The sequence below is a fragment of the Centrocercus urophasianus genome, unplaced genomic scaffold (assembly GCF_019232065.1).
Source record: "Centrocercus urophasianus isolate 14NV4802_14NV808 unplaced genomic scaffold, USGS_Curo_1.0 seq_15, whole genome shotgun sequence".
Lineage (NCBI taxonomy): Eukaryota > Metazoa > Chordata > Aves > Galliformes > Phasianidae > Centrocercus > Centrocercus urophasianus.
The window spans coordinates 18,849,590-18,871,245 of record NW_024884697.1 but is presented as its reverse complement, the minus strand read 5'-3'; the positions used below and the strand labels follow the sequence as shown (position 1 = coordinate 18,871,245).

General features: G+C 39.8%; 1 protein-coding gene across 4 annotated transcripts in view; it reads left to right on the top strand.

Moving 5' to 3' along the window:
* PLXNB2 (plexin B2) overlaps positions 1-21,656 on the top strand; it is a 248,929-nt gene that overhangs the window by 224,754 nt on the left and 2,519 nt on the right. For all 4 annotated transcript variants that reach the window (XM_042815708.1, XM_042815709.1, XM_042815710.1 and 1 more), the window contains 12 exons: positions 268-449; positions 1,219-1,285; positions 1,396-1,542; positions 4,238-4,394; positions 5,512-5,612; positions 6,441-6,525; positions 12,814-12,968; positions 14,565-14,725; positions 15,322-15,469; positions 15,986-16,050; positions 16,755-16,830; positions 18,746-18,820. In XM_042815708.1, the coding sequence (XP_042671642.1) occupies positions 268-449; positions 1,219-1,285; positions 1,396-1,542; positions 4,238-4,394; positions 5,512-5,612; positions 6,441-6,525; positions 12,814-12,968; positions 14,565-14,725; positions 15,322-15,469; positions 15,986-16,050; positions 16,755-16,830; positions 18,746-18,820 (1,419 nt within the window). The remainder of the gene's footprint in view (positions 1-267; positions 450-1,218; positions 1,286-1,395; positions 1,543-4,237; positions 4,395-5,511; positions 5,613-6,440; positions 6,526-12,813; positions 12,969-14,564; positions 14,726-15,321; positions 15,470-15,985; positions 16,051-16,754; positions 16,831-18,745; positions 18,821-21,656) is intronic.

The window sequence follows — 21,656 nt, the reverse complement described above, 5'->3', positions numbered from 1 at the left end:
CTTCCCTCCTTCCCTCCTTCCCTCCTTCCCTCCTTCAGTTAAAATATATTAGCATTCCTTGGATTAGCTAAACCAAATGATCTATTTAAAACCAAATGATAGGGAACATATTCTTACAAGTAGTATTTTTGAACTTCTGAAAACTTTTCCATGTTGTGTTTAGGTTACTGTTAAAATAATATTCCTCATCTTTGTAATGCAGACAAGTGTTGAGGTTCTTCACAAAAACGTCAACTGACCTGCTTTTCCATTTGTTTTCTATTTCAGTTTATTCACACGCTGGAAAACCAAAGGGAGTTCTCTGCTCGAGCAAAAGTGTACTTTGCATCTTTACTGACGGTTGCTTTACATGGAAAACTAGAATACTATACTGACATCATGAGGACGCTGTTCTTAGAACTGATGGAGCAGTACGTGGTGGCCAAAAACCCAAAGCTGATGCTAAGAAGGTTTGAATGATTGTTATTCTTTTGTTCTCTATTTTCCTGACAATGTACTTCTTTTGCAACTTCTTTTGACTGTATTAAAACGCCAGCTATCTGTGGAAGTCAAACACCCTCATCCAAGCATATTAAGAAGACAGCTTCACCAGAAATAGCCGTGAAAGGCAAAAGCTGGGCTGTTGGCAACAGATTTCCTTATTCAAATTGCTGTGACACAGAATCTGTATCAAGGTTGCTGAAGCATCTACCTTACTTCAAAATACAATAATGAACATTTCATTTACTTTTTAATCTGATTTTATTCCAAATTATCTAGCATTTATACCACACGTCATCTCCGTAATGAGCACACATAATCAGCTTTCATTATGTATTCGATGAAGGCTTGCACTAATGTTTTTAACCCTCCTGTTCTCTCAAATCCATTACAGAAGGCCTTGCTGTGCACACGTGCTTTGTAATCTGTAGAGTTGCTTTGCCAGCCTGCGCACTTCTGGGTTAATTTTTTAGCTCTTCTTACAGTATAGCCACAGTTTAAGGTTTTGCATAAAGACTGTGCTTTTTAGTAATGAGCTGAAGGTACTCGGGAATGATGAGCAATACAAAGCACTTATCATAAAGCAAGTACATGCTTTCAAGACTCTGTAGGGAAATCATTGCATTAGGAGAGTGCCTGCAGTTAAGCATGTAAAAAATATTATATTTCAAGCAACGCTTTTCTTTAAAACTTTGTCATTAAGTGCCGTTAACTTACTTGGCATTGTATTTTTTTTAGATCTGAAACAGTTGTTGAGAGAATGTTGTCTAACTGGATGTCTATTTGTTTATATCAGTACCTCAAGGTAAGAGCTGAAGTCTGTTGCCTTTGGGGTTTTTTCATCAGTAATACTTAAACGTGCGCACTGAGCATGTATTTCATTTTTGTTTATTTTGCTTTATTTCCTTGTAACAGGACAATGCTGGGGAGCCTCTTTACAAATTGTTCAAAGCCATCAAACACCAAGTAGAGAAAGGTCCAGTGGATGCTGTTCTGAAGAAAGCCAAGTATACACTGAATGACACAGGCTTACTGGGAGATGATGTCGAGTATACACAGTTGGTAAGCAGAGCATGGTTAATACGTTATGAAAGTACTTTCCTATTATAATGAAGATGTAGTGTTAAGACTGTACATACTTTCTGAACTACTATGGTCTGCACAGAAATTCTGATCAGGGGCAATACTATAGATGATCAGCAAGTCTCCAAGCAGGAAAACAGAGTTATAATCTATTTTCTATGCATTAAATTCCAGTTCTACCACTATGGAATTTACTTCACTAAATCCCTTCTGTATTTTTCAAGGCCTTCCTGAAGAGTGGCTGTGGTGTTTACGTCCTTCCCTTTTTCCATCTAAATTAACTTGTGATTGATTTTTGTTAAATTCTTTCACTAACATTGTGCTTGAACTTCAGGTTGTTTCTTTCACTTTTGATTTCTTCTTGTCAGAAAATTTTTTTTCATCTCTGATTCCTCTTTTATCGACATGTTAGCAGTCATTTGTGGTTGTCTCCAACTGAGAAAGACGCAGTGACATACCTGCAGTGTCAAAAGAGAAACTTAACCAAAAGCTTTGTGAAGTCTGTTTGCGTATTCTGAAGGGATGCTGATGGGAGGGCTGATGTGAGGAGACTGCCGTAGGACTTTCACTCACAGAGTCACTCGACTGTTACCTAGACTGCCTGCAGGAAAAGGGAGTGCTGACCAAGAATGAATATTTTAAGTTCAGTTGTTATGATGGGAATTAGCTGTGTTTCTGTGTTAATATCTGAGCTGAAAATAGCACTCAGAGAACTGCACTAAGTGACAGTGCTGTATCCATTTTCTCTTGTGTATGGTGAAGAAAATGTATTTGTACTGTGCGTCGTGCAAGTCTTCATAGCAGCAGTTTGTTATTCAGTCAGTTTCTTTTCATAAAAATCTGATGCCTATAATTAAGCTAAATGAATGCAGTGCAACAGCAGAAAATTTGTGTATGTAATCAGATGTGGGCAGAACAAGCATATTTAGATGTTAAACACTATGACATTGTATAGTGGCAGTATTTGGTCCAGATTCACAAATTTCACATAAAACAATTATCTTGTATGTATGTGTGCACGTGCAAGATAATGAGATATATACAGATACATGTGTGGTAAAAGACTGTGAAGCACTGCTGTAAATTATTAGGATCCTTCGGCATGATGGTGATGATGTTGTGGTAATAGAGAACAGTTAGGGAGCATTCATCCACCGAGGTCAGTTAAAGCATGAGTTAATTAGTTCACTTCTGCTGGAAAGTGAGATGTGGTGGGAGAGTACGGTACAGAGCTGTCTGCGCTCTGATTGTTCTTAGTTAAAAGCTGAGTCTGTTTTGCATCACTGGTTACGCTGACATGCTGCATACTGAACCAGCAGCAAATCATGTCTAATTACCATAAAGCTAATAGGAAAAGGAAGGTGAAATCTCATGATTAGTTTGAGAGTTCTGCCAAGGGACAGTGCAATCATGTTTAATTTCACTGCCGTATGGCGTAGTTTTTCTTCGCGCAATAAAAATACCAACCATGCAAGTTCAATTCTGAGGCTCATGGTGATAAATTTAGGTGTCATGGTTGGCAGGACCAGATGAGATGCTTAGGATCACTGGCTGGTCTTGTGACATGCCTGCCCTGCAAAGCTTCCTGACTAGCAAAACCTCCACAAAGATGTGGTGTTGTACTGATTTGGATACTGAAAGAAAGAGGTTTGCTGCAATGTCTGTTTGTTTTGGGTATTTTTTCCTCCCACGGAGGTTTACTGGCCATCATTTTCTCATTTGCTTCTATCTGTGCTGAAACTGACGTGTATAATGAAGATACTTTAAAAAAAATCCCCCTAGATATAACAAATTACAGGCTTTCAAGAGATTCGCTTTAACATAAAAAAAAACATGTCAGTACTATCAGAAAACAGTAATATTTTAGAACTATTATAAACTACTTAGGTGTACTTCCTGCAGCTATTATGGTTATTGTGACAATAGTGAGCAATAAATAAAGTCTTGGAACATCAGAGCTGTTGTATATGGCTTTTATATATACAGATATATGTGTCTGTGTACTCATATATGTCTAGTGAGCAGCTGGTCACAGGAGATAAAGTTATGGGAATGGACAAATCACTACTCATCATCTGAGCCATGTTAGATCACATATGTACTGGCTTAGCCTGCTTAGCTTGAGAGGTAAAACCCGGTCTGTGAAGATAGCATAAAGGAAGACAAAAGTGTGCTGTATTCTAGGAGTTCAAAAAAGTGCAGTTCAGGTGATTATTGGTAACACATTAAGTTTAGGCACTGTGTTACTTGTGCTTCTTGCGCCCCAAGTTATCAGGCCACAGGAGAAGCCTGTAGCTAGCCAGTGCTCCAGCTGCTTTGTTCTTGTGCCTCTCCTTCATTTAAAAAATTAATAATTTCCCAGGATTTGATAGTGGTATCGTACTGCACACAACAAGCAAGTCTATTCTGCAGATCTTTTATTTTATCATAGTGGGAAGAATGAGTTGAAGTTTTGAAAGAGCTGCTGAGTGCATAATAGTGAAGGATCTCTGAAATAATCTATAGTATCATTGTAAATATATATTATTGTGCAGTAATCATTGATCAACGAATTTTTTATTTAAACTTATTTTATGTAAATAATGTTTGCATTTGAACTATCTAGTAAGCCAGATTTACAGGTAATTTAAGCACTGATTTGTCGTAATAACCGTATACATTCTTTCTTTCACAGACAGTAAATGTGTATGTCCAGGATGGAGGAACTGATTCTACACCTGTGAAAGTGCTGAACTGTGATACCATATCACAAGTAAAGGAAAAGATAATAGACCAAGTCTATCGAAATCTGCCATGCTCTCAGTGGCCAAAAGCTGAGAGTGTAGCTCTTGGTAGGTTGCTGCTTGTGATCCTATACAGAGCTGATGAAACGTGCTTTGTGATTTTGACTTTTCCACTGCCAAAAATTCCTACAAAATTGATTTTGACTTTCCATTGCCAAAAATTCCCACAAAAGCAACAAAAATTGAATTTATGTTCAGCTGGATGGAAATATACCACATTTTATCACGATCTTAATATGCATTTAAAATTAAAGCTTTCTTGTAGAGTTCTTTTTCATGATTGTTAAAGTTTTTGTCTACTGTCATTAGTGTGTAAAGAGCCTGTTAATGACTGTTAGCACAAATGTATTCATGTCTGACAGTATCGCAGGTACTAATTAATGTGATAATGACAGCATGGACAATTAACTGATGGAAAAGTAATGATGCAGTTTCAGAAATTGGTACCAATTTTGATCTCATGATTGTTCAAAAAAATTATAACTTAGAGGAATTTCACTTGTGAAAGATGATGAGCCACCCAACCTATGAAAATCATCATCTTCGAAGGCTTTCAGAATTGCTGTTCTCTTCTGAAAAAAAAAAAAAAAAAAAAAAAAAAAAAACTCTGACCTAAAAGGCCTAATAATCTCATAGTAGAAGCTCCATTTAAGAAGTTTTGCAATATCCTCATTACTGTCTTAATTTGAAAGTAGAGGATGCAATTTCTACTCTTGAGAAAATACTGGTAAATTAACTAAGAATGGTTTTTCCAAACCACAGAAAGTCTTACTCCTCTATTCTGGACTGCCAGTGGTTCTTATTACATATATTAGTAGTATTCTATGCAAAGGAATTTGACCTAATCTGGGTGTTACTGCTCTGGCAGGGGGACTGGACTAGATGATCTTTCTAGGTCCCTTCCACTCCCTGGCATTCTGTGATTCTCTGACTTTCCGTGGAAAATAATCAGAAATTATGTGCATGGTTGGGAATAAATTGTGCAAACTTCTCTAATAAAGGCCAAACTAGAAAGCAATAAATAATGCACACCATGACGTGTCAAATTACCTCTTTTAATATTCCACAATGCGTCAGAGGTTCTCTAAATTTAAACATTCTTGGAGTAGTTATATTTGCCTGTGGTTAAAACAAGTTTTTTTTTCTCATTTTAATTGCACCTTAGAGTGGCGTCCAGGCTCTACTGCACAGATCCTCTCAGACTTGGATTTAACATCCCAAAGAGATGGCAGATGGAAACGTATCAACACACTGATGCATTATAATGTAAGGTGTTTCAGAGCAGTTGTTCGCATCTGTTAATTGTTCTCTAGTAATAAATAAAATCTTTATTTGTTTATAGAGGAACTTCTGTTCTGTGTAAAGGATCAAAAGAAAAACTACCTCTGGGTCTAGACTGTAAAAACTTGAGAGCATGAAAGACATGGTCTAGACATATTGCCTAAATTCTCCTTTCAACATTCCAAAGCTCCCTGTGCCTTTGCTGGGTCTTTTATTCATATTTTCTTTTATTTCCTTTACAACTTCCTACCCTTGAGAATTATCCTTATTCTTGCTCTGCTGATAAATAGATTTTGGGTCGATCTGTTTTGTTCAACAGCCTAGTTGATGTTCTGTACAGTCTGTTAGATTTTGTGCTGGGCACACTAACACTTGCAATCCACTTATCTTTCCTTTGTATTTTATTTGTCCTCTTGTAACAACAGGTATCCTGTTTAGGAAAGCCAGAAGTTAGTTTTGTCTCAGAAAACATAGAGGTGTGATTCTTCACAATAAGATCTATTTTTGCACAAAGGGCCTTAGCACTGGACAGATGAACCACTGATGTCTTGGATGTGCTTCTAGCATTTTGATGACTCTGAGGACGTGTTGATGCAATCTATTACGCAACAAGATGGAGGGCAGTCTGCTCTGAATGACAGATCTGGTTGCCCAATAAGCCTTTGTAGGGCAGCATTTATCAGATTTCTTTTGATAGAAATCAGGTCCAGATTTCTAGCAAAAGATTACGGAAACCACAGATTATCTGTTAAGAAAAAAGTTCAGCCTTGTTTTATTCTTTTGCATAACAACCCTATCTTTGTATCTTCAAAGGTCCGAGATGGTGCCACACTCATCTTATCGAAAATGGGAATTTCCCAGCAGCCAGAAGATAGTCAGCAAGATGTCCCTGGGGAAAGTAAGTATTTTGGGGCTTCTCTACTTCCCAAAATGTTTGGAAGCCAAACCTACACAGAGATGGTGATGGTGATCTTGGTAGTGTCTACTGAGTATATGGAGCAAGACTGTAGAATCATAGAATAGCTCGAGTTGGAAAGGACCTCAAGAATTATTACATTTCAACCCCGCTGCCACAGGCAAGCAGGCTGCTAGATCAAGTACTAGATCACATTGCCCAGGGGCCCTCCAAACTGGCCTAGAACACTTCCAGGGAGAGAGTGTCCACAACATCTCTGGGCAACCTGTTTCAGCACCTCATCACCCTCTCAGTGAAAAACTTTCCCCAATATCTAATCTGAATCTTTTAGTTTAAAAACATTTCCCCTTGTCCTATCACTATCTACCAGTGTAAAATTTAATTTCCCTTCTGTTTATGATCTCCCTTTAAATACTGGATGACTGTAATGAGGTCTCCCTGAAGCCTTCTCTTCTTCAGACTGAACAAGTCCAGTTCCTTCAGCCTATCTTCATAGGAGAGGTGCTCCAGCCCTCTGATCATCCCAAGACAGACACCCTGGGGGATACTGCTTGTCATCAGCTTCCACCTGGACATAGAGCCATTGACTACAACCCTCTGGCTGCAACCTTCCAACTGATTCTTTATCCACTGTATATTCCACCCTTCAAATCCATAGCTCTCCAATTTAGAGATAAGTATGTAGTGAGGGACCATGTCAAAGGCTTTGCACAAGAGACCAGGTTGAAGACATCAGTTGCCTTCCCTATGTCCACCAACGCCTTCACTCCATCATAGAAGGCCACTAGATTGATTAGGCATGATCTTTCCTTGGTGAAGCCATGCTGACTGTTTCAGATCACCTGCTCGTCCCACATATGCCTTAACATGTCTTCTATGAGGATCTGTTGAATGATCTTCCCAGTCACAGAGGTGAGACCCACTGGCCTGTAGTTCCTCCGTCTTCCCTTTCTTGTAAATGGGAGTGATGTTTCCCTTTCTTCAGTCACTAGAGAGTGGCTTGGCAACCACATCAGCCAGATCTCTCTAGACCCTGAAATGCATGTCGTCCAGCCCCGTGGACTTGTACATGTTCAGTCTCATTAGGCAGTGTCAGACTTGCTCTGCCCTCACAGTGGGGAGGAATTTACTCCCCCTGTTCCCACCAACAGGTTCAAGGATGTGAGATTCAGGGATATGAGAAATAGGAGAATCCTGGCTGCCAGTGAAAACTGAGGCAAAGAGCTCATTAAGTACCTCAACCTTCTCCATATCTGTTGTATCCAGTTCTTGTTTATCTGATATGGTACGCTCTCTTTGGCCTGTCTCTTCTGGCCAATGTATCTACTGAATCCTTCTTCTTGTTTTAACATCCATCTCCAAGCTCAGTTCCATTTGTGCGTTGGCTTTTCTGATCCCATCTCTGCATGTTTGAACAGCATCCCTGTATTCTTCCCAGATGGCACATCCTTGTTTCCACTGCCTTTTATTCCCCACCAGACTATAGAGGGCTTATTTGTTTTGTTCTACTTTCTGTACACTTGCATGCTTCCCTTCATCCTAGTTATAAAAGCCTGAAATAATGGAGCTTTAATCAGTGTAAGACTATATCCCAGCTTAATAGGAAGTGCTCTTAGCAAACATTACCATTTTGTTTCTTAATGCCATTATATCTGCAGCCAAAATGTTTCAATTTTTTAAGAAATAGATTCTCCTTCTTTCCTCATACTTTCAAAGTTTCTTCCACTTACTGAACTGAGAATTGAATGCACATTTATAGATGAACCACAGGAGAGATCAGCTCCTCTGCTCCATGATAGAACAGATCTGATGAAATTTCTGTATTGCATTTCTTACAACTGCACTGCCTTGCAGACTAGTCTCTGTACATTCATAGTTTGTGTCTCTCTACCATGGCAAGTGGTACTTCTCCAGCTATGTTCACTTGGTTTTTCCAGAATGTGTTAGCTGATTTTGTTAATTCCTACATACTATCTCTTTCAAATTTATATCATTCCTTTGTTTCAAGGGTTGCAGTCCATTGTCAGCTACTGTCATGACTTACCTTTTAAATCTTCCTCTCTTTCATGTTAGTTATGCAGTTACATATGCAATAATGCATGTTACATAAAGTTAATTCTAATGCTACTGCCTGATACAGTGTGTTGGACTTCTCTGTGTGAGAGATGACGTGGTAGCTTGGAACCCATCTTCTAAAGCTTTTACCTTCCTGTGTGGGTATGCTCTCTACACCAATTTCCTTTGTTTCTCAATTCCTTGACAGACAACATCCACCGTAGCCTAAAATGCACTGTGATATTAATGGAAGTATTTACTTGTAAGTTAATATTCTTTGTCATGTGATTCTTTTACATTTCAGATGTTCTGTTTCTCTTATTGTAATCCTTATATTCAGTTACTGTGCACGAGTTGGGTGTTAGAATTATGGATTGATTATTATTGTTGAGGTCATTATTTCTTCCATGAAACTATTTGATACACTTTTCAGTCTAGCACTGATTTTAAAAGCCATTGCTTCACCTAACAGTTTCATTCCTTTACACAAATGTAGTGATCTTAAATTTCGTGGCTTCCAACAGTTTGGCAATCAGACAGATTGGAAATAATATACCAGGAACATACATTTTTCAAGATGACTCTCAGTTGATAGCTCAATGTGTATTATTGCTATTTAACAGAAATGTGCCAGCTTCCATTTCATTAGTGTTCAGTGTTGACCAAGAGAGCAGAACAGGCAGAATTACTTGCCACTTACCTTTTACTCTTTCCTCCTGGATACTTCCTGTTGAGACTTTATCCAGCATCCTTGAATGTTCTTCCAATACCTATGCTGGTATTCAATCAATGAAACATTCAGTTTCATACGAAGGGTGATGAAGTGCAGCAAGCCAAGGAGAACAATCTTAGTCCCTCTTCAGTTTAGTTGCACTGATTGCTGAGGTAACTGCTGAGGCAGTAATCACCTCCACTCTGAAGAAGTGGAGTAGACTAGTGAGTGGAGACAGTGTGTGCTCAGCTTGCTTTGCTTTCTTAATGCTGAGATGTGTTCAGTCTCCAACTCTGGGATCCCAGTCTTCCATCTTCCCCACATCTTTATGGCAAACAGCTGAGGACCAGACCAAGTGTTTTTCTTTTCCTTCCTCCCTTCCTCCTTTCCACCCTTCCCCCCTTCTTCTTTTCTCTTTCTCTACAGTAATGTCTTCAGCTACGATTCAGTACCGTGAAGCTCTTTGTACACACACGATCAGCATTCCAGGGTGCACTCCTTAGTTGCACATGTGCTGTTCTAAATTGTAAAGGAGAAGCAGGCTTCTGGGGACAATGCTGTCACATAAGAGCTCTCATACATGAGAGAAAAAATAGGTTGAGACAGCTCAGATCCCAAAGCATGGAACGAAGACAGCTTCCACCTTGTTTCTTCTCCGCACCCTGTTTTGTGCAGTGGTGATGTACAAATTTGGGCAGATAGCATTTCATGCCAGGCTAGCCCATTTTCTTTAGTCCCTAAGGGTCTTCAGAGCTAGCTGGTGCCAACTTGTTCTCTCATTATAGAACTAGTGCAAAGGGAGAGACGCTGACAGCGACAGTGACTTGTGAGATGCTAAGTGTATAAAATGCAGAGGAGAGGATCAGAGGCTTGCCCTCCCACACACACACATTAATATGACACAGTCAGGGATTTACGGGGCTGGAATAAATAGAAAACCTATCCCTGCTCTATGAATAAGCCTTGTGACGATGTGGTTTTCCTTTTATCCAGTCTCATTAACTTGCACCTTTTGCATTGAGCAATGTCAGCTGAAGCCATTGACTGCCTGCCAAAGCAAGAGGCTTTGCACAGAACGAAAATGTAAAACCATGTTCAGAGATGTTGCTCTAAAACCTGGCATTGCTTCCATGCTGCTTTTGATTCACAGCTTCTAGCAGGAAGACACTGGAAGCTGGTGGTTCTGACAAATTGAATGCAGAATTCTTTGCTTCTGGAGATAATAAATGCAATTACTAATTTGTATCAAGATGGAGAATGGTTCTGATGATTTTGTGCAAGAATTTCTGTACAGAGCTATAAGCCAAAACAGAGTGTTCTGTTGAAAACTTACTGTGGGGGCTGTTTTGTGGTTTTTGGTGGTTGAGTGTTTTAGGGTTGGTTTTTTTTTTCAGTTATTCTGCTTTAGAATAGCCAGAGGGCTGCAGATGAGAAATGCTGATGAGCAGATGTGTGTAGGCCAGCCCTTCCTTGGAGTGTTGCATTCCCAGGAGAGGATGGGGCGAGCTCACCGTGAGTCGTGCAGTGGGGGGAGGCTGTGCTGGCGGTCAGTGGCTCGCCTGCCTCCACCAGCTCTCCATAGGATTCATTGCATTCTGTATTGGCCAAAGAATTCACAAGGGCCAAGAAGAAGCCTTCAGGGGGGAAGACAGTTGACCCTGCAGGCACAGTCCTTCCCCACTTATGGCTTGTTGCATCACAAGGCAAACAACACAACCAAAAAGACTGTGTTCCCCCCTGTGTTTCACTTTCTTCACCTCCTAGCTTTCCAGGAGGTGTTATCTCCCAGAAGTGTGATCTCCTCTTAGCAACCATACTGCTAATATGTCTCAATGCCCCTGTTTTGCATTTCTCTTCCTCTTTCTGGCTGCTATTTTTAGCAGTAAAGTGGGATCTTTGCATTGCAGAAGCCTCATCCGGTTGAGCTGTGTTCTCTTTAAGCCCTACTTTCCTATGAAACAACTACTATTTCTTTAGTAGCTGATTCTGTTGTTGCTGAACAAACACATGCTGGATTAAGCCATGTGCAAGGGTGAGAAATCTCAGTAGGATCCCCTTTGGTGTGTTGTCTTCATTCCAAAGCAAAATCAGGCTATGCACCATTATGAGAGCAAAGAGGATGTATTCCTTTGAATCAGAGGGGGAAGTAGAAGTGTACCAACCGACATAGTTCTTCTGCATGTGATTTCACCTATTTCTTTAAAAAGGTAAATAACAGGCACTGCAAAAGGGAAGCCAAACTTCAGGCCCATCAACAGTGCTGCACTGACAATTACTATGAGTGATATTGACCGTGAACTCACAACTACTCAACTACTTCAAAATAAAATGAGAGCTTTTTCTGCTTTCTTATTTCATGCACGTGAACTTCCAGCTCAAATTAAGAACTTCCAAAGGACAACAGTATTAACTGTCCAGTTTTCACTTGGCTAAAAGATCCACCTGATCATAAAGAAGTAAAGGAACAAGAAGGCTGCATAGCTAATACTTTTCATGAGAATATATGAAACAGATGCTAGGATTCAAGCAGAAGCGTTGGCTTTGCCAAATTACATATTAATCTCATTTTCTCTCTGATATAAAATATTTAACATTCCTTTAAGATATATCTGATCAATTTGATGTTGTTGTTGCAGAACTTAGTTAAAAACTATTATTGCCAACAGTTTGAAAAGACAAAAATCATGCAATTAGAAACTGATATTTTCTGCTGTAGCTGTAATTCATTTACATTATACATATATATTAATGCATAAAACTTGGCAGTATTGCAAAATATTTTGTGCAACAGGGCTGAATCACTATTTTTATGGGAAAAATAACTTTCACATTTCTAAGACACCAGTGATTTAAAATGCAGATTCAGTAACCTCCACTGGAAAAGCACCATTGATTTTTGGTTCTACGCCATGCAGAAATATTTAAAGTTCAGGACTTAAAGGAAGGACAAGTAAAAACAGGAGATTTGAAGCTAAGTTTGTGATGCTGAACCTTTGTTTAAGGACTACTAATTGCAAGTTTAAACTCGCAGTTGGTATTGTATCTCACTCTTAACAAAAGATTCTGAAGCAGAAGGAGGTTATCTGAATATTCACATATTGTTGGTAATTGAACTGTGCTTAAGGTCCATATGCATGGCCAAGCCATGGATATGTCATAAGCATCCAGGTGCTTACTCCTGTTTCCGATACGTGGCAGCAGACTTGATGTGACAAATCCACTTCAAAAAATCTTATTCTGATGGATTTTGAATTTGCTGCCTGCAGTTGTTAGTTCTGCTTGAGGTCATGCCTTCCTACTTCAGTGCTACTTCAGTTACGTATTACTGGAAATTTAGTACTTGGACTGTTAGAGAGGAACCAAGTAATCTGGATCCTCTTGGCAAAAAGAAAGATAAGCCAAGGATAGACTGCAAGGACCTTACAATTACTGATGTGCATAACCATTTTCAGAATTATTTCTGGGGGATATTTTCTTGTAATTATTGCAATTACTGTTTCTAGGGCATGCGCTTCTGGAAGATGAAAATAAGGTCTGGCACCTCGTCCGGCCAGTAGATGAAATTGATGAAAGCAAATCAAAGAGAGGCAGTGTGAAAGAAAAAGAGAGAACCAAAGCTATTACAGAAATCTACCTGACAAGACTTCTCTCTGTGAAGGTAAGGGTCAGATATTGCACTGTTACGCCGTGCTCCTAGAGATTTTGATGTGCTGCTGAAGAAAGTGATGCAAGTATTAGTCATGCTTTCAGCTGAAATTTTCAGTATCTGTGTCATGTACATGCAGGCTGTGTTCAGAGCTTCAAGTGATTAATATGCCCTCAAGAACATTACTGGGAAAAATTTTAACTCCATGTGAATGCTGAGAACTATAATTCTGTGTTAGTTAAATGAGAATTTTTCTTGTAAGACAAAGATGGATATTCTCTTCTATGCCACCTGTTTAGACAATGTTCTGATGGATTTTATTTTGGACAAAATGCTCTACTGCTCCAGAGCCATTTGTTTCCCTGTTCTTTTTTGTTTCCAGTGCTGCAGTTTAATCTAGAAAAAATAGTAAAAATCTTTTCAAATAGTGATAGTACTTTTAGACTGTTTTTAGTGCTTATATTACAGAATGGATCACAACCAAAATAATTGAACTAAGCATTCCTCCCTACCGAAGGAACTTAGGATAGTGTACTTAATGACTCCTAAACCAAATTATTTGTGAAAATGGGAGTAACCTGACTCCAACTAAGGCCATCTGACCACGTGGCAAAGTGAACATGATGGAAAGTCCGTGGATGTATATGGATGAGGGTGACTTGGGGCCAGCAAAATGCACGTATCCCTCTGTTCTGTTAACAAACACTTTGCAGCCACCCCTTTTCTATTCTCACAGCCAGTTTTGTAGATTTTGCCAGTCTGGAGTTTTACTGACTCCCACAGAGATGGTGAGTGGTTGGGATCACAGGTACCCGTGCAGCCCCAGGACTGTTGATGCGTCTTCCCTGCCTGCATGGCCAGTATGAGGCTTTAGAGCTCATCACACCCCTGGGTGTGGCAGCTCGAGTGATGAAGAAAGAGAGGATGCAGCCCTTCTTCCAGTGTCTCTACGGCCAACTGGCTGACTGAGGAGAAACTACATGTGGCCTCAACAAAGTCATCTCTAAAACACAGGGACAGTCTCAGAAGTGATAGTCTGTAAGGTCCAGGCAGGTGCAGGGATCCAGTCAGAAGTGCAGCCCCCTAGGGATGCTTCACCCCTCATACTTGGTAGAGCTTGTAGAGCTGGATATCTGATGAGACCCAAGTGCTTTCCATAACAAGACAAATGGTACTTTTTCCTCCCAGTCTGTATCTAAAATTGTTTTACTGGTACATGATGCTCCGGAGTCTGATAAAATGGAGGTGGGAAGCTGCAAAACAATTAGAAAATTGCTTTTTTTTTATGTACAATGACCTTGAATTGTATATCTTTTGTATACTTAGCTACTGGGTTCTGCTATATTTCTGTCAGGCAGAAGCTTTCTGTGTTAACCAAACAATAGCTGAATAAATCAGCCTTTAGATTACAGCATAAAATTGTTCTCTAGAAGGTCTTCACTGTTTGAGCTGTTTGCAAGTTCATTGCATTAAGGAGTTTTGTCATTGGACAGCATCAGCACTCAGAATTGAGGGCCTTCAGTAACTGCAACTGCATTAAAGGATGGCGCTGAGGCCTGCAATGCAAAATTTGTTTTTATTCATATTTATTCAAAATTTATATTTTAGGGAACACTTCAGCAGTTTGTAGATGACTTCTTTCATAGTGTGCTCAACTCAAACCACGTAGTGCCACCAGCTGTGAAATACTTCTTTGACTTTCTTGATGAGCAAGCAGAGAAACATGACATCAAGGATGAAGATACCATTCACATCTGGAAAACAAACAGGTATGAACACAGTAGGGAAATGGGAGAGTGATTGCCAGGTATGTGCTGGCACTATCACCACAAATCAAAGTAAATCTCATTTGTAATTCTCAGAATCATTTTAATTGAGATAATATGATCAAAAGGATTTCCTGTCTACAAGTCACAAAAATGAAAGTCACAAAAATGAAAGTCACAAAAATGAAAGTCACCTACCTACAGGAGAGTAATAGGCAGATTTCTTTCTTTGCTTTTCATCTTTCCTCAGAGAAGAGGAAAGCAAAAGGCAAAAGGGACCAGAGTTGCCAGTGCACAAAATCTAAGAAAATGTTGGTCAGGTAGTTTCTCTAACCACACAGGCATCTGCTCTTGCTGTTCTGAGGCACTCAGGATTCTTCTCCAACAAGCTTTTCTTATTTTTCTGCTAGAGTTGTAAAGGCTTTGTTTCCAGACATGGAAAATAGACAAATGACAGCCTGTGTAATTGTTGAAATATAAAATTAAGTTTCAGAGTAGTGAGGAGATCAAAATGCAAAACCCGTATTTAATTCCACTTGTTTGGTGTAGAACATTTATTGTGCAGAAGATTTTTTTCAACCTTTTTCCTTTCTTCACAGCTTGCCTCTTAGATTCTGGGTAAACATACTGAAAAATCCCCATTTCATCTTTGATGTTCACGTTCATGAAGTAGTGGATGCTTCCTTGTCAGTCATTGCACAGACTTTCATGGATGCTTGCACAAGAACAGAGCACAAATTAAGCAGAGTAAGTAATTTGCATTCTACATCCTGACTACATTCATGCCTGACAAGACACAGGGCATTGTCCTAGACAATACCAATTCGCTGAGAAGATACAGCAGTGATAGTTTCCTTCTAGTTTTATAATGAAGTTAGCATTTCACCACTTAGCAGGTTGGTGAGCCTGTCAATGTTACTGTGCAGTCTGCCAACTGATAGTCCTAAAAAGCAGAAAATATCAACTGCTTTTTAAAAAAAAGCAAGTTTAAGAACTGATTATTTCATGTCCACAGTAATTTAAAATCATCTTCCAGTGATACATTTGTCAAACCCAACAATAATGCTGTATTTAAAGACAGTCTCCCCCATGTATCAAAGTAAATGTTCATAATGATAATAATGTTAATAATAAGCACTGGAATGTTAAAATCTGCAAAGCTCAAGTGCATATGATTAGAAAGGCTTGACCTTAGGTTCTTGACCTCATGTTGCCTCTTAGATGGTTCATAAATAACCAAGTTTCTATTCTGATTTTTTTCAGGATTCTCCAAGTAATAAATTACTTTATGCGAAAGAGATCTCTAATTATAAGAAAATGGTGGAAGAGTAAGTATAAAGAGACTTTCCATGTTGATGCAGAGTTGTTAGCGTTTTAAGCTTTGCAAATACACTCAGTAACAGGAAAAGTGAATGCAGAGGCAAAGTCAGCAGTCAAATGTAAAAAAATTTTACACCTGAATGTTGAAACGTTCCCTTGGCAGCAGTGTTCAAATGAAGTGTCATTGTGACCCAGTGCAACAGATGGACAGAGTTATTTGGGGAGCTGTTCTCCATGATGACTGTTCTTATCCACTGATCTGTCTAACCAGTGCTGCACTTCCATAACTGAGTAGGAATCAAATCCTAAAACATTTTTACAAAAACATTATTTCTATCCAGTCTCTGACTTTATTCAATTACTGATTTGGGAATTCTATGAATACCACCAAGACCTGCTGCAGGACACAACTCTCACTGGCTGGTTACTTTGGAAGTTTTAAGACCTGCAATGATCATCATCGGGGTAATAAGTAGATTCCTGTCCTGTGCTATGGGCCTGCGCAAGCTGGTGCAATTTGCCTTTCTCACAGGGGTATCAAGTACTAATGACTGCTGGGAGATTGAGGAGCTAAGTGAGTCACTGCCCTGCTGTGGTAGAACATCTGCACTGTTAGGAAAGCTGTTGAAAGCAATTGCGAAATCAAAATACTGGATTACCAGGAAACCACAGTGTATCTCATCTAAGTGAAATTTGTTTTCATTTGTTGCAGTTACTACAAAGGTATTCGTCAGATGGTACCGGTCAGTGACCAAGATATGAATACCCATCTAGCAGAAATCTCTAGGGTAAGAATGAATTAAGTTTCCTTGTCCTGAAATTGAAGCCAAGTATAGCACTGTTTTTGTTTTCTCGTTCTATCTCGACGAGTGGGGTTTTTGTGTATTTGAGCATCAAATGAGCTATTTCATATCTCTTTGAAAAACTCCTGCTTGTTGCAGTGCATTTGGGCTTTTTGAAGTGTTGATTAGTGAATGGAATCAAGAATGGTTGTCATCACAAATCTCTTTGAGTGATGTGGATGCCAGTGCAGAGCACTTAGACTTTTTCACATCTGTTGTGGAAAAACTACACCACTGTTGAAAGGTATTTTCTCTTTGCAGCACATAGGTGATTTTTAGCATTGACTGTACTGATAACAAGTACCTAACAAGTAGTGACTGGGTTCAGAGTGCTACCACATCAAGAATTTGACTCCAGAAATGAAAGGCAATTTGCATACGTTAAGTACAGCACATTTTAGTGCTGTCTATATGAAGGCAATATTTTTACCCACAAGAAGCTCATCATGAGCTTGCTTGATTTGCACTTTTTCTTTTCACAGTACAGGCTCTCTGGTGTTACCTGTAATGGAGGAGAGCAGAGGAGGTTGGTTGCTAGCTGTGGGCATCAACTGGGGATTTAGGGAGCAAAATCTGCTTCATTCTTGCAAAAGCCTGTCTCTTGTGCTGCTCAGCTTAGCTAGGCCAGGCCCATGCTTTCCAAGCACTTGATTCAACTCAGAGAACCTGCAGAAGCCCTTGCCAATCTGAAAGAGATACTGTACCCAGTGACTGGTTTGTTTACTCGCTTATGTTATTTCAAGAGTCCTGTTGCTATAAAGAAATGTGGGGATTCTCGTGGTTTGTTTATTTCAGTGCCCTTAGGACCTCGCATTTTGCAGATCATCCTCAGGAGAATCTTTCTATTTTCTGTCAGTCACTGCAAAGCTCACATGTGGTGACATTTCATTTTCCAGTTCATTTTATTTATTTAAAAAATGGTAATTAAAAGTAAGTTCAGAAGAATGTCTTAAAATCAGCATAATATGTTGATCATTTCTAATTACACTATAAATTATGATCAAAGTAAGCATGAAAAGACTGACAGAACATTGCAAATTTTGACCAGCTCTGGAAGTGACTTTGTAGGGTAAGAAAAGATGGATGTTACTCTGCTGCTTTATGGCTTGGATACTCATTTATGCCAGAAGCTTTTTTGCCATTCTTTTATTTTCTTAACTAGTTTAAAAATCTAAAATCTCTACAATTCAAGAGACTTGAATTCTATAATGTGGATGAAAAGCATCTGTTTAGGACAGGTGGAGCGCAGTCACTGTGTAGTTAAATGTCATGAGGGGAATGAAGGGAGAGGTAATGGAAGGGACAATTCTAGCTTCATTTTAAACTCCTTTTCTCTTTACCTTTCTGTCTCTCTTCTTTCCATCTTCAAGACTCAAATGGCTTTTTCCAACCATACATGCGTTTGCACTCTTGATGAGTCACACCTTTCTTGTTGTGAGGTACGAACTCCTACAAACAGTTGTAAAGAGCTGAAGAAATGATTTCAAACAAACACAGTGGTGACAAAACCAATGTGTGGTATTTCAGCAGTACTTAGATTACTGAACAGCTTAGTTCACCCATGCACTTAACAGATGTTACAGCTGTAATCTGTGGTTTGACAAAGTTCAAAGTATTTTCCACGTTCTGTGTTGGAGCTGCAGACAGCCTGGAAAAACAACAGTGGGAAAATCTAGATCTCAAAATCACCAGACAAAAGTTTTTTCACTCCTTTTTCCTCCACTTAGCAGGAGGTAAAAGATGCAGAACTTGAATTTGAAAACGGGACTGTCTGCTGTATCCAACAGTCATGTGTGTGCATAACTTTCAACTGTCTGTGATGCAATTTTGACATTTGCTGCTCATGTGTGTTGTTTAACAGGCACATACTGATTCCTTAAACACGCTTGTGGCTCTACACCAACTCTACCAGTACACTAACAAATACTATGATGAGGTAAGAAGCGGGGTTTCTTTTCTTTTGTATGTAATAACAATAAAAAGTTACAAAGGCTGACCTTCCCTGGATAATGAGGTAAAAGCAGCGTTGAACAGAAAGCTCTAACTCTGTGGTCAGACACATTCCTTGGAAATTGTGTGTTCAAGGGTGTGTTCTTAGAAATGAAGTTTCACTATGCGGTATCCGATTTTGTCAGTGATTGCTTAATGAGATCTGAAAGAAAAATAGATTTAAAAATCCTTTCTCTTCCAGTTCTACCATCCAAATTCCAAGAATTAGGAAATAAGAATGTTGCCGAGCAAAAAGCAGTCGTCAGAGCCTTTGTCAGGTTTTAAGCCATTAGTTTTTTTCTATTAGGAACAATCCATTAAATTTGCTTTGTTTCTAGGAATGGGACAGTGCCTCTTTCATTAGTTAAGATGCACTTAGAACCTCCATGTGTGCTGTTGTTCCCAATTTGCCTTGCCAAATGAAGTGTCTGCCCAAGGTAAACCGCGGCAGAACAACTGCTAAGAACAGTCAGATTCAAAAGGAGGCTCACAGATTCAGTCCAAAGTGTTTCTTGGATTCTTCAGGCCCTGAGGAAAGGGGGACAAAGAATATACCAGTGTCGCTGGGCTGTGGCTACGGCTCTCCAAATTTAATCTGAAAACAAAAAGAGAGAAGGAAACTTTTATCCAAAGGTTTCCATGGAAATGAATGCCTCCAGAAAACTCTCAGAATTAAATCAAAGCAAGTAAGAACAGATGCTGAATCAAAAAAAAAGAGTGCAGCACATGTGAGCTCGCTTCAGTTTGTCTTGCACCTCAGCACAGTTCTTGTTTTCACTTAAATATAGCACTAAAAGCAGTGAGTCTCATACCCGGCTTCACTGCAGCTGCTTCCTACAGCTTTAAAACAGACATAAGCAAAGAGAACCAACTCATCTTGAGACATCTTGCAATGGGGTTAGTAGGAAAAGTGTTTGGAGATTCACAGGCAAACCTAATGGCTTTGATTTACACATCCCCAGAGCTGAGTAAACTTATTTTCAACATATTCCAGAATATCTGGAAAAAGCTGACTTGTATCCTGGGCTGCATCAGAAGAGTGGTGGCCAGCAGGGAAAGGGAGGTGCTTCAGCCTCTATGCTCTGCCCTCATAAAAGCCCACCTGCAGTACTGCGGTCAGCTTTGGGGACCTCAGTATAAGGATATGGACCTGTTGGAGTAGGTCCACAAGAGGGCCATAAAGATGATCAGAGACTGGAGCATCTCTTACATGAAGGCAGGCTGAGAGAGTTGGGGTCATTTGGCTTGGAGAAGAGCAGGCTTCAGGGTGTCCCGACAGCAGCCTTTTGGTGCCTGAAGGAGACTCCTCCAGGAAGTGTATGAGAGGAGAAGGGATAGTGATTTTAAATTAAAAGAGGTTTAGATTAGGTATCAGGAAGAAATTCTTTACTCAGAGGGTTGTGAAGCACCGGCACAAGTTGCCTAGAGAAGCTGTGAGTGTCCCATCCCTGGAGGTGTTCCACAACAGGTTGGATGGGGCACTGGGCAGCCTGATCTGGTGGGTGGCAGCCTGCCCGTGGCAGGGGCTGGGTGGGCTTTGAGGTGCTTTCCAACCCCAGTCATTCTGTGATCTCTGTGTCCTGACCTGTTATGGAAACACCCAAGAAACCATAAAGCCCTGCTTCTCCCACATCCCCTTGTCCCTGCTCCCTGCTGTGGTTTTGGGATTCTCCAATTTGGAGGCCAGCACAGATGGCGCCTGCTCTCTGCTCAGCCATCAGTTGGCGCTTATTGGGGGCGAGGCAGCAAACAACAAAGCAGAGATGCAGCCCTTTCTTTAGCATACATCACTGTACATCAACGAGATGCCTCTGATCAAAAGGCTGCTAATTCGGAGTTAGGGAGATAATACGTCAAGAACTATTCAGGAAAATTAATTGAGCTTATTTATTTTCCATAAAAATGCCTTAATTTGCATAAATTGGAACATTATGCGATGGCCCTTATCTTTGTTGCTGAAGCAGCGGCTGCAGAACACACTGCACCCTGTGCATCTCTGCAGGGCTTGACAGTGACTAAGTGGGTAAGCTCTAATTGTCCACATTTATGTGAAGGTTACATTCACCAGCAGAGATAATCATGAATTATTTAGTCTCGATTTGAGGCGTTACAGCTAGGTGTAAATGTTTAAATTAGGGGAACAATATCAAATTAAATTAGGCCCTATTTAAATACCGTAATAAGAGTTTATTAACTCTGTCTTGTAAAAATGTTTTCACACTTTGAAAACAAATCCATTAAAATAATGATTTCTAAACAAATTTGCTCCAGTGTTTGAAACTCTAATGCCATACCAGTCCTCAAAAGGGAAATTATTAGCTGGATTGAAACTGACTGCATTAATCTCCATTGTCAATAAAGCTCACGAAGCAGCGGGAACCGCAGGCAGTGACAGGCAGACTCTATTTCTGCAGCCCTTATATTTGCCGACTTAGGTAGTATTTAAACACAGCTAAAGGTGTCTGCTTGCTGACAGCGGCTGACTTTTATTAATAAAGCCGGCTGTAGAAAAAGAACAGTTTTGCCATACCGTGCATTCCCCTAATGGAGAAATCTAACGGTTGGTGGAAGAGTTTCCCTAAAGGATGGTAGGAATGAAAACCTTTCAAAACCTTTGAAATTTGATCTAGAGAAGCCCTTAAAAACTCTATTTGAAGAAAAACCTTCTCATAACAGCTGACCTTTTCGAGCTCTCGTTTTGAAATCCCTCGTGCCTTGGCGTGGGGCCTTCCTGCACATACCCTTCCTGCACATACCCTTCCTGCACATACCCTTCCTGCACA